This window comes from Xiphophorus couchianus, chromosome 22 (genome assembly GCF_001444195.1).
Source record: "Xiphophorus couchianus chromosome 22, X_couchianus-1.0, whole genome shotgun sequence".
Lineage (NCBI taxonomy): Eukaryota > Metazoa > Chordata > Actinopteri > Cyprinodontiformes > Poeciliidae > Xiphophorus > Xiphophorus couchianus.
In genome coordinates, this window is record NC_040249.1 from 13,043,719 (window position 1) to 13,059,104 (window position 15,386).

Here is a 15,386-nt window from a genome sequence, read left to right on the forward strand (position 1 = left end):
AGCCTAACCCAATTATAATGCACTGTAAAGCTAATTATTAACCATGATTACAATTAGTCTAATTTGAATAAATGTAGTCATTAGCGGGTTCATCCCAGTCAGTGTGAACCGTGGGGGATGATGGTCTCTCTGTCTCTCTCCCACTCGCTATAAAAGGAGTGTAGATGTGCATCATTCTCTTTTTGGAGGCACCTCCATCTTCATTCCATTCTTCACACTGACCTTCACAAACTGCCTTGCACCCTTCACCTTCCCTGTATGTACTGCTTTCTGGATTTAATACGTCAGTTTTACGCGCTGATTGGACTAATTTCTGGTATTTTATGAAAGATTTATCAAAACAATGACCCAAGAGGAGGGTCTTTGGCTTTTTGTGTCATGAATCAGATAAAAAATACAGAGAAAAGTCCTTCATGCTCTAATGAATGTAGCCAATTTCTTTGTTTTCCACAAAGAAAAAATGTCCAATAATAGTTATCTTTGGCAGAGTTACAAATGCAGTAATTTCTAATAATTTCCAGTAATTTCTAAATGTGAGGAAATGAAAGTAGTGCTGCACAATATATTGCAAATTTTTCATAATTTGTAATATTAATGCACAGATTATGCATATTGGGGGGAAGTGCAATAAAATGATTGAATTACCATATTCAAGCACCATATTTTCAGGCTACCTAAGCCTGCAGCACATTGGTGCTTACACTATATTGCATAAATCTAACTAGAAGGATTCTACTGTTAAAAAGCCAAAACAGCAACAATATGCAACCTTTTCAATAACTTTGTTCTTGACCTGGAAATCATATACATTTTTGTGACAAAATAGATTGGACTTTCATACGTTGGAGCCATTTCAACCCTGTAGATGAATTATCATCCCCATAGACATAGTGTCTGCGTAACTTGACAAAAGATTGAATTTTTGGAGTTGGGTTCTGTTAATAGGTCATAGGATGTCAATATCTTACCTGTTACTGGTTAACCACCTGCTTCAGAAATTATCCAGTTTCTTCTTTATGCATGCTCAATACACTCTTTTGTGGTGGCATATTAGTCTTCACTTATTTATAGGTGTAGCACCAAAGAGTTCATAAAGCACAGAGGTTCTCAGTGTCAATTCAGTAAATGTGTGATTATTATAACAGGCACAAAGAAGGAAACTTAGTTTAGCTACAAACCATTTAGTTCAAAAACACACTATATACTGTATGTCTCACTATGTATAATCAGCTATCAAAATAAACCGGTTTACTTCTTTTCAAGTTGCACCCATGGCCGATCCTACTGGAAAAACAGGTAGAAATGTGAGGTCTCAAAGACGGTCATGCAGAAGAATATTTTGACATTCCCCAAATAATTATTAGTTATCTTATCAGATGCATTCGGAATGTAATGCTGGAATTGTATTCACCTAATCCAGTGTATCTTTCGCCATTGTAGAAACAAAAGGCGGTTATGCAATATTGTTTGCTAGGTGTATTTCTATTATTTCAGTCTGCACTTTTCTAAATTAAAGACTTCAGACCACAGCATATAATAATATTGAGTTTTAATACAGTAATAATGAGTTTGCTTAAAAAGCTGATTGTTAAAGTGACATGATGCTGCGGTAAAAAAAGAAATTCTAGACAATAGTTTATTTCAACACAGTCTCATAGGCTTATAGACAATAGTTGACAGTAAATCTGGGCTATAAACAACAGACTCACTGGCCAGTGACCACGTCAATAAGCAAAGGACCCCAATAAAATAGATGTGCAGGACTGGACCTGCACAGAGCACACTCCAAACCACTCACTTACCCTCAAACATGGCGTCTTTCATCAAAAACAGCTAAATATCATGCTCATAGTTTATAAATATGTTCCTTTAGATGCTGCTTAGTTCAGTTTTGGGTGGAGAACTGGATCTCTGCCCTCACCAGGAGGTGCTGAGCTGCCAGGTCTATAGCTTTTCTTCCTGGAAGAGGATCTGAGCATACACAGTTTCGGAGCTGGAGGGTGTGGCGTCAGGGCTGGGAGAGACTGGTGGCTCCTGCCGCGGTCGGACTAACTCCAGCTCTGCGTATGTCAGGCTGTCTTCATGTGAAACTCGGGACTAGAGGAGGAACAGAAAAACAAGAGAGGAATTTAGCTGGCAGATAACGCAGATGAGAAACGTAGTCTGTTCAGCATTCTCCCGCTAAGCATCTCGTCAGCTGCAGAAACTATGCGTTCACTCTTTTTGCAGGAGCTTTGGGAACATTCAGTTTACTTGAAAACATTTGCTGCCAAAGGAGTCCTATTCAGCACCTTCAGATCTTTCTAATTGCACTAATCTGATCCGCATGTGAACGCTTACATCTCCGGTGCTTCTTTTCACAGCGAAATCTCAAGTACAGCACAAGTAGAGACACTGGTGGTCCTGATTTTGAGTTAGTTTGCCTCTGAATGTACTCGTTTGAGGCTTTCATTGTGGATATTAAACCAATGAAGCACTCTAAGTAAATAATTGAGTTTCTGAAGCAATAATGCTAAATAGAATTATCAAGCTCATAACTGAATGAAGCGACGGCAATAAACTCTGGTAGACAATCACGCGGTCGTGAAACATATTCCCTCTTGTGCGTATTTCAATAACAAATCTGCTCTTGAAGAACAAAATAAAAGGAAAAACATCTTTTAAAAAAAAATTAAAAATGCATAATGAAGCGCTGCAAGTGTTTATGGCATCCAGAAAGCAGACAGAGGACTTACGGTAGCAGATCTCCTCGGCTGAGTCTTCAACCTTCTGGGCTTCTGAGGTCTCTTTGCTGCGACAGGCGCTGCAAGAACAGAATGTGAGAAACTTAATTGTGTGAAAAACAACAGCCTGGAGATTTGAATCCACAAATGTCACTGTGTGTGTTGAAGTCAACGTCTAACTCAAGCAAGATGTTGCTTAGAAGTGAAACAAGACCATGGTTTAGTCTTTCGGCGTAGATTTAATGTCTGCTCTTAGTTGGCGATATTTTTTTTGTGGGCTTTGACCTCTTTCTGCCCTTTGGGACTTTTTAATACTTCCACATGTGTTAGGAATGAGACATGAAATTTAACCGCAAGAAAGAGAAGAGAAACTGAACCAAGCTTTCTTTTTCATTCGGAGCTGGAGAAGTTTTCTTCTAATAATCTTTTACTTTTATCCACATTGAGATAATGGCTTTTCAACAGGATCTACAGGGTAAATAGGCTGAGTGCTGAAGGCATATGTAGTTACTTCTAAGAGTTAAAACACAATCGTATACCTCTGATGGGTGGCTGAAACAGTGGCTCTTCAGATGGTGTCAGTTTTGGTCCTCTGTCAACCTGCTGTCTTGTCTCTTTTCTTCGTGTTCTTGGGGGAGAATTGGAGCAGCTGCTGGAGCTGGTAACAGTCTCTCCAGAACTGCAAAGAACAGAAGATCCAAAGATCACCCGTAATTTCCCTATAAAAAGTAATTTCCCTATAAAAAAGTGGATGTTTAAGCCTTTTGTTTTCTTGTATTAAAGCTACATACTGATCTACCCTGTTGTTCCCTATTATTTCTTAACCTATTGGATAGATTTTGCCTTTCTTGATATAGATTTTTATTTTTTCATAGCAGTTTTCAGCAACAGTATTGCAGTTACATGTTTTCCTGATTTCATGGAGATGCTGTAGTAGTGAAATAAAAAAAAGGTCTGTAAAACCGAAACGTCACATTACCTAATGCAATTTGATTTAGCTAACTTGGTAAAAAAAAAAAAAACCAAACATGTAAGATTGAGACTTGCACAGGAGTGGGAACAAAAATCCTCTGCTTAATTAGGCTTAGAAATTAACTTGGTGACAAAATATCTTCTACAAATGCTTCAGTCCTCCTGACTTCTATTAAAAATCCTTTAAGCATATTGTTCCTCGAGCAACCTATAGACTTTGTTTTGATGGAAAGACAGGATTACAACTGCAAAGTGATACAAAAGGAATGACCTAATTATGACCTTTCATGAGTATGATACATAAGAGATATGTATGATTGCACCAAACATTTAAATGTTCATTTTGTTTACCATTTTGATTTGTCAACATGTTTTGTAAGTGTCTTAAAAAACAACATAGTACCTGCTTTCTGGACACTTGACGAAAAGATAACTGGCTGTGGAGAAATCAGAAGAAAGATCATTGTGAATGTAATAATTTGTTGTAAGAACTACAGGTGACACTTCATTTTTTTTTTTACATATTAGTTGCTGTAGAGAAAAAAAGTGTGGATTTACCTTTCAATCTGTGTCTCCTGTGGAAGTACTGGCATGTTAAAACGAGGGAGAACAAAAAGATGGAAAGCAGGCCCATTGAGCAGATCAACACGGCACACAAATACACATCTGAATCAGAGACAAAAAAATATTGTCAAGGTTATGCATGATTAAAGGTTATATGAAGGTCTAGAGATTTAAGACATTACCTGCAAATAAAACCCAGAGCCCCTCGCTGCTGCCATCCTCAGGAGTAAAGTGCACTATAGAAACAAACGTTGCAGTAAGTCAGCAGAACACAGCACTTAAAGAACATAAAATTTCCAAGTCTATCTTTATAAATTGCTGATGTCTGTGGGCACTGACCCAATGGAGCAGACAACCTCAGTGGTTTATGGAAATATCCAAACCACTGCTGTGAAGAAAAAAAAAGAGAAACTGCTCAAAAGCATCGGCCAAACCCACAGTGGGGACATCCACAAAGCTGCAGGCCTCACTGGGCAGCTGCTCTCGGATAAAAATGAGGAGATTTTCTTTTATTCTGTGTATTCGCTTTTGACTGTCACTTCACAGTTGTTTTGTTGATGCACATAAAAGATATTCAAAAAAAGCATTAAATCAGATTAACTTCACAATCATTTCCAGCCCCATCCACCCATCCATTCATCCATATATAAATAACTCTGGACATTGGGCTAGAGGCGAGGTCCACCCTGGTCAGATGTTTCCAGACCACTAGATTTCATTCAAAATCAAATCTGCTTTGTTTGCCATCTAATAGCTTTCTCTGTTTTGTTTTTTTTTCTAAGTAAAGTTGCATATTGTTTTATGTTCCGTGTGAGGAATGATGTGGTTGGGATTTTCTTCTTAAAAACCTGTTTGCAAACTGCATTGACTGAACTTGAAAACTGACAAACTTTTGTCATGTACAGGTATGTGGCATGAAAAGCTACATTATTTTAAAAAATCGGAAAAGAAAAAAGTTATTTTAACTATTTTACATTTGCACAGCAAATTCACTCTTTTTATTTTTAAAGAGTTAGACGTAGAAACTTCAAAATCATCTTACATTGTCAATGTTGTTATAAAGATGCTTTTTCTTGGTAAAACATACAGCGAAAAGATGCTAGTAAAAGTAAAAACTTTTAATTTATTTCTGTAGCATAATCTGTACCCCAATTGTCCAGTCTCCAATGACCTTTTGTGAATAAATGGATACGCATATGAATAACCTCTTGAGTCTGAACTTTGAGTGCTCAGCTGATGGAATAAAGACTCAAGTTGAGAAATGGTTGTTTTTAACCCACACAGTCTGAGGTCAACAGGTTGGCTATCAGGAGCTGTTATATGTACATATGCTATACAGATGTGTCTGCAAAATGCTGACTGTACACCAAATGGCGCCACGTTTATGCTAAAACATATATATATACAGTCCAGAATGAACATGTTGCAGCTGTTGGCTCATCTGCACTCATCCAGAAAGGAAAAGTGAAGATGTGGAAAGTGTTGTAAATCTAAAGCCAGTGCTCAGAGAGATTCAGCCCGTTGATACAAAACGTAGCAGACAGCACTCAAACGTTTGGTTTAAATGGCTTAATTGGGAATGTAATAAAGCAAACATTGGTCTTGTTTGGCAGAATCTTTGGGATATGAATAATTCCTAAATTTAAGTGTTGAGTGAAGGTTGAAAACTGGAAACTAAGGGGTTCCCTGGATTACAGCTTTTTATTCTCGCCATTGTTTACCCTTATAATATCAGCTCTTGTGTTTCCTGGCTCTGTGGTCAATGCATCTCTGGGATGCCTGAGGTTGCGTGGCTTCCTAAGCGTGCCCTGAATATAGGGCAGGGCGTTGTCAGATGGCTCTGTCTGACCTGAACCTTTATGCTTTTCTAGTAAAAAATAAGCAAAATGTGCGGTGCCTTGCAAAAGCTTTCATACCCCTTGAACTCCACAAATCTTGCCTTTGTGGAAGAGGAGAATAGTAGATGACTACTATTAAGAGAATAATTTTTTGGTTTGCCACAGGCCAAATATGGGTGACCAAACATACTGCCAAAGCTACAATGAAATCATTAAGATTGTAACACATTCGTGTCACCACAGAGCCTAGTGAAAGTCTGGACATGAATTGAATTAGAAAGAGTGGCAAGACATTTATCATCCAATCTAAAAGCTGGAGCTATTTTTAAGACTAAATGACATAAATATCAGTCTCTAGTTGTTCAAACAGACATACTCCAAAAAGCTTTCACCTAAACAGGGGTGCCCAAAGTCGATCCTTGAGGGTGGGCATCCTGCATGTTTTAATTCTCTCCCTGGTGGTAGTAACAACCATTTCAGCAAGTCAGTGTTCTTCTTAGGCCTCTAATGGGCCATCATTTGATCCAGCTGCGTTAAACCAGGGAAAGAACTAAGACACGCAGGATGCCGGCCCCCGAGGACCGACTTTGGGCACCCCTGACCTAAAACAACAACAAAGGATGGCTACACTTCTTATCTATGATGTTCTTTTAGCTTTTACATTTATTACTACTGTGCATTGGTCTAATTTTGTGTGGCTAATTGTATTGGGCACACAAAACTGCAATAAAAAACCCAGAGGTTTGTAGGTATAAGATGAAAAAATGTCACGATTCTGGCCTGTCTGCCTGCTTTGTTTTTCTCCTCAGCCTTCACCTCTCCAATCAAGCTCATCTGGTTCACCTGCATGCTGCTGCGCTGCAGCACAATCAGGCTCATGTCATCCACCTGTTCACCAGCAGTTATAGTCAGCTCTCAGGCAGGCAGATGGTGCCAGATTTTTGAAACCTGTCAGTGTGAGTAGGTATCCAGCGGGACTGCCTTTGCCTAACCATGCTCATGACCATGTTTCTTGACTCCTGGATTTCCTTGCCTTGCCCACATCAGACACTTCACTGGCTTCTGATTTCTGGACACGACCCTGTTCCTGCCTCTCTGCCTCGCCCCTGGATGTGCCTGACCTGTTTCTGTTCCCTGAATTCTGATTTTCCCCTAAGCTCATTACCTGCTACCAGTGTTCACCCTCTGGATCAGTCTCCATCTTGCAGAGGTATTCTGTTCTCTACAACCAAGCCCTGCGATGACTGCTCACCACCACTTCCCTGAGGAACCAGAAACCTTGCCCTGTTCTCCACAGCACCTTGAGAAGGTTAGTGGCTTTCTCTATTGAGCCTTGAAACCCAAGATTAAAAGACACTAACCTGGTTCTCTGCCCTCAGCGGTTCCTATCCTAATGCTGGTGGTTACCTGTCCCATACCCTGATTATAAATAAACCAGTTGCGTTTCCACTTTGTGCCTGGCTGAAATTTTGGGCCCTCTGTTCTGAATATTACAAAAAAAAATGTGCAAAAGTCCAAACGGTATGAGAAGCTTAGCTTAGGAATCAAACAATATTAAGTCGGCCATGTATAGCCACATAAAAATGTAGCTGTGCTTTTCATCAGGTACAAACCACAAAATGATGCCTGGATTGATCATATTTTTAAAAATGGGACTTTAAGGGCATTAAAGTCACATTTAATGTGATTAAATCTGTAGCGCTTTCCCCATTTGAGTTTTCCTGACTGTATAAAAATGGACTTCACCAGATAAACATTTGGCAACAGCTAAATGTTTAAGATTTCCAATAAAAGTTCTACTTTTGTGTAATAAATCTGACTATCCCGTCATGATCTCAGTTAAAGTCTTGTGGAGAATTATTTACTGTTACGTGCTTTTTAAATTACCTCATTTAATCCTTCAAGGTCCGTTTAATCTCTGGGGGATTTGACCATGGCTAAAGCAGCTGAAACTTAATTCTCCAGGAATATTTCTGAGTCTTGGTGACTTAAAACTGCAGTTATCCCAGAATGCTGACATCATTTGAGTTCAAGAACATTGCCAGTTCAGCACCATTACCTTTTCCCCCTCATATTCATACAGTTATACTGTTGGCTGTGTGAGATCATTGTTTTGGGATGGAAATGCCTAAGAACTGGGTTCACACTCAAGTCCAATTCCTCCTGCAGTTACTTGAAAAACACTTGGTTTTTCTTGCTCTTTCTGAAAAAAAAAAAAAAAACTAAATATGGACCAGTTTTGTATTGATAGAATAGAGGAAGAATATGTCTCAACATGATGCATTCAGTTCTAAACAAATTCTTTCAGGATAATTATAGGAGAAATCCCCATTTTGCTTTCTACGATTTGTTGAAGAGCAGTGCTCAGCAGACACCTGTAGAGAGGCCAGATGGTGCAGGACACTATTTCTATTAATATATGTAGGAATGTGAAATAACTTGTCATGCTGTCTGAATTACAGTTAATCTGTTTAGTCTAAAAATTGACGAAGTTATGGCAATCAGATTCTAAAACATTGCGTTTTTTGGCTTTTTTCCACTTTTTCATTTTATTTTTTTATTTATTTATTTTTTTTACATGAAATTCTCAAAAATGAACCGACCTGTTGGGCTCATTGATAATTCTTTGAAAATGCCAAAGGTAGTTTTGTAAATTGTTCCCATACTGCGTAAAATATGGTGATCACATAAATGATAATTATGTGATCACTGAATTTTAATTAAAACTGTTCCAGTAACAAACAAAAGCTTTTAATCAAGTGTTTATCTACCCAAACTAACCCCTAACTTTATTTAAAAGCTTCCCCAAATGGTTTATTTTCCTACACTGAAAAGGAAGCAAACAGTTTGAGCTGTTGACCACTGGGGTCAGTAGATCAGGAGGCTTGTCTTCCTCCTACATGAGAGGAAAAGTGAGGGAACCCTGATTGGATAAACAGAGGCGTAGCATTGATTTGTTTCTCATACATCCAGAAATACCCAATTAGCCATATGCGCCTTAACTTGTCATGTAAACTACAAGATTTGGTTCAATCAATGCCAGGAGAGAATTACAAAACTTATGATTCTGCAAGGAAGGATTTTTGAAGTGAGATCAAATTTTACACACAGTAAATGACTCCCTTGGCATCTTTATTAAGGATAAACCCAGAATGGTTGCAGCCAAGAGCCTGAAGCTCAGAACTAGTCCAAAAGGGGTTAGGGCCAAAGTGGACTTATGTCATCTTAAATCAACTCCAAACACAAAAAAATAAAAGAATTGTAGGGGTGCTTGAGTCTAACTTCAGCAGTAAATGTGCAAGAGGCGGGGTGCACACTTGAGAGATCGCCAGTCTATCACACGGCAACAGAGAAATACACAGAACAAACAACATGCATGCACACACATATCTAATGGCAATTTACAGACCATCTAACCTAACAGTCATGATTTTGGACTGTGGGAGGAAACCACAGAAACCATACATGGGGAAAACATCTAACCACTGTGCTCCCAGGCTGGGAACCTTTTTTGCTGAAAGGCAGCAGCGCCGCTAACGACACCACCATGTAGTTCTAAAAGTAGTTTATTTAAACACTATTTAATAAATGTTTGAACTGTCCTTGTGTTTGCATTGGGGAGTTATTTACAAAGAAGCCATTGATTATTTTCACAGGAAACAGGTTAGAGTTTGTGTGTCATCAGTAATCTTGCTGTGTGAAAAAATACTGATAATGGAACATGTATGAGCACTCTGCCATAAATATGGGCAACACTTATCTCTATAATATTTTATGGTACTTTTCTATCAAACTCTGATTAAAATTGCTTCACTTGTTTTTTTCAAAGTATGTGTATCACACAGACAGATTGTTGGTGGTGGAACTTAATAATCTTTCTCTTCTGGTCTGAGTATCTGTTCAGTGGAAATCCAACAAAGGTCAGAGGTCCATAAAAAGCTTTTAGATAAAATCCTATTTTCTTAGGTTTATGGTGTTTTTATGCTGCCTCCTTTTATGGACATCATGAGAGTTATCTACTGACATGGGCATAGAGTGGCAAGAAATTATCATGGTATGATGAATACATGTAAAAATGTCACATTTTCTTTCATGTATTTACGAAAAAACCCTACAAAAGATTAGAAGCCACAATTTACAATACAATTAACTGTAAATTTATCTAATCAATTAATGTTGATTAGATAAAGATTTTGATACATAAGCTTAAGATACTCAGTACTGATCTGCATTTTTTTTAAACAAATATTTTGCCCAATATTATGCTGCTTTGGCCTTCTGCTATGTTATAGTTTAAAAAGTTTAACAACGTGGTTTCATTAGTCAGTCTATCTATTCAGATACACAGGCTGCTGTTTAATAGCCAACAGTGTTAAAGTGCTACCTTACCCAGTGGGAGGTGTTCCTTTAGTTTCCAAACTATAACTGTGTGTGTTTTTCTTTTTTTCAACTGGAAATATTTCCAAGCAGTCCCATTTGTTTTTCAGATTCTTTTCCATTCTATTGTATGTTTGTCTTTTTTTTTTTCTATGCAAACCAAGTTTTAGCTATAGAGGAAAAAGAGGCTGAAATTTATTTTTCAGTTACCTGTCAGCTGTGTGGTGCTGGAGCCATTGGACGAGGCTCTCCAAGTGTTTTTGTATTTTCGGATTTCCTGAACTCTACAGCTATAAAAGCCCTGATCCGTCCCTGTGATATTGATGATGAGCAACCGGTACACTTTTCCCCCTTCATCGTCAAATAAATGAAACTTTGGCTGGGGGAAGTGACGGCTGTAGTTCCCATACTGCTGTATCTTCTTGATCCCTATCCTTACAATCAGAAACTGGGAGGGTGGGAGTGCAGTTGGAGAAGTGGTCGGTAAAGGAGGAGGTCTGAGTGTCGGAGGAGTCAAAGGCAAGTAGAACCATCGGAGAATGAGGACACTGTTGCTCCACTTTTTTTCAGACACCAGACAGGACAAAGTCAAGTTGTCTCTCTCTGCGACTAAGACCAAAGGCCCAGGGGTGACCGTCACATTCAAGGTGTGGCATACCTCTGTTGGCAAAAAGCAGAGCAGAGTTCACATAAACAGTTCATTCAATGCTTGCAACACTGCATACAACAGGAAAATTATGGTTTATAAAATGTCTATAAGTAAAAGTTCAGAAATATGAGTGTATTTGTATTCTTCCGTACCAAGACATTACTTTGTAGAAACAACTTCTAAAGCAGTTGCAATTACAAGTCTACAAGTTTTAACAGCAAGGGACTAACATTTTTGGCCATTCTTCTTAGCAAGGTAGCCCAAACTAAGACAGACTTGATAGAAAACGTCTGGGAAAATATCTTTTCAAGTCTTGCCACAGATTGTGATTGGATTAAGGCCTGGACTTTGACTGGGCCATTTCAGCATATGTGTATGTAATGAAGATGTAATCTAATCTACTATAGCTTTGGCTGCATGTTTTAGATTATTTAATATTCTGGAAGATGAACTTCTGCCACAGTCTAAAGTCTTTTGCAGCCTCCAACAGTTTACTTTTTCAGGATTTTCCTGTACTTAGCTGCATCCACGATGTGAAGATTGTTGGCCAAAAATGTATATTTTGAGGATGTTGTGTTATAGCCTCACTTTCCTGACAACTTCTCCACTTCCACCACTATATCCCAGAGTGCCTGGGTCTTCATTGTGCTGTTTGTTCACTGATGTTTACTAACAAACCTTTAAGAATAAAGAGGAAGCTGAATACAAATGCACAGCACACTGTTAATATTTTAAATTTGCAAGAAATTACAAGAAATGAAAACGGTGTCAATAAGTAAATTGAGAAGAGAACAAAAATACTCATTGCTCTCTCAAAATGAGAAGTCCAGAGAAAAACTATAAAAGATCTTGAGAAATTATGGAGAAATTTCATTAAAGTTGAGTTTAAAAATAAATGGTTTCCTCATGTATCTCTTAAATTTATGTTTTGTTTCTTAAAGTCTTAATAAAAAAATGTACAGTGTTCAAAAACACACTCCTTTGCCATAGTATGTCAGACAGTCACTGAATGACTCAGCTTGCGTGACTCTTTCTTGCTTTTTTCAATTAGTAAATTACAGGAGTTGAAAATGTGCTCCCCTTGGAATGGTCTGAGATCATTCTTTATAACAATGTGTTCCCTGACAGTTACAGCTAATTGTAGCATTTACACAAACTAGGCTTGTACACACACCCACAGTGGCTTGAAGGATTTATGCTGTCAAAAGCATAAAGTATGACTGGCTCTGCTTATGTGTCTTCCATCACCAAAAGGGAATTTTGCCTGTACCGCTAAGAAGCAATTCTGGTCAAGAGGGAAATCAACCAGTCATACGTTCTGCACAACTGTTATTTTTTCCCCTGCTTACTTTTGTTTTCTTCTGATGGAAGCAGAGTCGCACAGAATGAGTCGATAAGTGTGATTAGACAGGCAAAGATTTGCTACAGGTGGGAAACATTGATCTTCTGTGCAGTAAAACCCAATCCCAGCAGGCAGGATAACTTGGAACATCTGCTGCTGCTTTTTTGTTTGTTGTTGTTCTTGTTATGTCAGTTGGGAATCTGCCCCAGGTTAGGTCCAACGTTATATAAAGCAACATGATAAGCAGAAAAAGTTTCTAGAACATATTAATGTGCAGTTCAAGCTTCTGGAAAAAGCTTACTCGTCAACTTTAGTACAAAATGTATGATTGATCATAGATACCAAAACTTTCTTAAGACTAAAACATTTTGCTAAATAAGAATTACCTTTCCATGTGTGGCACATTTTCACCTCTTGACTGGGCCAAGAGGTGGCCCAGTCAATTTAAAAACGCTGGGTCAAGTCATGCAGACTTTATCAATCTGTGTGAAATATACATGTGATTTATGATTGTCTTGATTTGTCAAAAACCAAGAGAAACATAAGTCTAGCACTTACAAGAATCACTTTAAATGCATGCAAAAAAAACAGTTAAACATGCAAGTTTTTTCCTTTGCATCTTTTGTAAAAATAAGATATTCATACTAAAAGTAAACAGAGGTATCTGTTTTACATATCGCTGTGTGCCCTAATTGCTACTCGGTTTCACCCCTTCTTTCAATTCTGCTGAGCTTCATTGCGGCAAACAAAGTAAACTTACCTGTGACCAGAGTCTTAGTCAGGACCAGGACCACTATAGAGAAGTACATTTTCCACAGTCAGCGAATCCATAAACCTAGACAACTGCACAGCACTTTCAAAAGCAGCTACATTCAAAACAGAGGCTGGCTGCACAAACCACCAGAGCCCTTACCCACCATTAACTCCTCTCCTCTTTCTCCTCTTTTCTCTGTAATATGAAACAGAAAAAGCTCTGTTCCCACTTAGAAACTCCCACTCTCTCCCTCGCTCTCCCCTCTGAGCTGTCTCCGTCAACCTCTCTCTGTCTTTCCCTCTGTGTCCTGCTAAACTTAGGAAATGTCATTTCCTGTGTTCCTGAGAGTGGGTGTTGGATCAGGGCCCAACACCCCTGAACTTAGAGATGATGGCCGTATCTCATCTTGAGGGTTTGCCCTTTGCATATTCATGTTTATGGTCATCTAAACATGATACATTTTCTTTCCGTTGTTTTCTGTTTGTGCACACACAGATGTGGGATGTCTCCGTGTCTCTGGCTGCTGGACGGAGTGGCATGGGCTTGTCTCTGGCTGCGGTTGTCAGACTGTCCCAGTGGTATGAAGCCTGCTGCTTTATTGGGCAGGCTAAACTGCTGAGGCAGGGCTTCTACTGGCTGCTTTCAGCTCTGCCTAAGCCAAATGAAATTACACAACACATTTAACCCTTCAAACAGTGTGTAGGATTTCTATGAAAACCATGGAATCAGTGGAAAGTGTTCTGGCTGTGTTCCTAGAGTGCTTTAATTCCTTCTCACCTTGAGAACTTCTTTTAAAACTCAGGACATGCAAACTGAAGTGCTTCTGCAGTTTAAACTTAGGCCATTTATCACAGGTTTTATGAATTAAAGGTTGTGTTTACATGTGCTAAAATGATACTTCATTTGGGATTTCCCTCATGTTTTCCTTCTCCTGTGTCCCAAATTCAAGTGAGGGGCTCGCTCTGCTCTGCCACATAGTGGTCAAAACTAGTTACTGCGTCTTAGGGGAATCATCAACACATCAATTAAGTGCAAAACAATTACAGGTTTTCTATTTGTTAAACATTATGCAATGTGCAATCAAATACTATAAAAATCTATGCTTTTGCCCAGAATTACTTGTAAAATTAGTTCTCATGTTTGCCTTATTTTGAACTGGTTGAAAATATTAATTAATACATTTTTCAATATGGAAAAAAATATTCTGTTTTCAACAGTGTATCTGAAGGTTGTTCAGTACAATAAGTACTTTATTATTCTGTTCTGAGGTTGCTCCTCCCTTGAGTGTTTGGATATTTTTATACTCCCACAGTCTGGATTCAAATCAAAGTGTGAGGAGGAGGAAAACTGGGGTGGGAAACATCGCAACATGGATTATCAAAATTTCCTGCCTGTAATGTGTTTCTTGTAAGCTATTTAATGGTATTATGGTATGCCCTATAAATGATAAAATTAACAAATTATGTTTGTTTGATCTTGAGGAACATATTTCAGAACAATTGTACACTGTTTTGTATGATATTTCTGGACCATTTTAATCTGTCATCCCAGGAACGGACCAAAGACTGATTAAACTCCGGACATGTTGCCAGTTTAACACAGGGTTATGAGAATTCTTACACCATTATTCGTTTTATACTTGTGTTGCATAAAGTTTTTTAGTCAGTTTTACTGCTATCTGCTAGCATCAGCAGGTAGCAGATTTACCAGTGGAGGGAGGACACAGTGCCATTGGGCCCAGTGAGATAGCCCCATGAAGGTCAAGAGGAATGGATTCCCACCTGAGCCCAGCTCAGTCTGTAGCGCCATAGGCCGTCTGCCAGGAACCAACCACTCAGTAATGAGGCCTAAATACCCCACAGAAACAATATCACACCAACTAGACTTATCTCACCCTTGCTCAAATTACCAAAGTGGAGGCCATGGTAAGGTACCCCACATAAAAGAACTCCCACAAAGTGGTTTCCTTCAGATAGACGGAGTGAACCTGGGCCTAAAGAGCTTCCTTCCAACAGCCTACATAACCCAGGACACCCCTAGACCAGCAGACCCCAGCTGGTGCACCCAGATTCTTGCCCCCCTGCCAGCCCAACTTAAGGTACTCCACACCTCCACCTAACCACTACCCAAATCCCACCCATTTAATGCACCTTCTCAACATCCAAAG

General features: G+C 38.8%; 1 protein-coding gene across 1 annotated transcript; it reads right to left on the reverse strand.

Moving 5' to 3' along the window:
• Positions 1 to 1,532: 1,532 nt before the first annotated feature.
• On the reverse strand, positions 1,533 to 13,510 carry vstm4a (V-set and transmembrane domain containing 4a). Its single transcript, XM_028006781.1, has 8 exons — positions 13,226 to 13,510; positions 10,685 to 11,134; positions 4,442 to 4,495; positions 4,254 to 4,361; positions 4,099 to 4,132; positions 3,263 to 3,402; positions 2,736 to 2,803; positions 1,533 to 2,097 (listed from the first exon to the last, which is right to left on the reverse strand). Exons 1-8 carry the CDS (start codon positions 13,272 to 13,274, stop codon positions 1,945 to 1,947), a joined length of 1,056 nt encoding a protein of 351 aa, XP_027862582.1. The 5' UTR covers positions 13,275 to 13,510; the 3' UTR covers positions 1,533 to 1,944.
• Between the last annotated feature and the right edge of the window lie 1,876 nt (positions 13,511 to 15,386).

What these genes read in the sequence shown, in the direction of transcription:
- vstm4a (XM_028006781.1), bottom strand. Translation starts at nt 13,274, where the DNA reads ATGTACTTCTCTATAGTGGTCCTGGTCCTGACTAAGACTCTGGTCACA. An exon ending in GACTAAGACTCTGGTCACAG is followed by an intron (nt 11,135 to 13,225) that starts GTAAGTTTACTT and finishes TTTTGCCAACAG; the next exon opens with AGGTATGCCACACCTTGAAT. An exon ending in GCTCTGGGTTTTATTTGCAG is followed by an intron (nt 4,362 to 4,441) that starts GTAATGTCTTAA and finishes TCTCTGATTCAG; the next exon opens with ATGTGTATTTGTGTGCCGTG.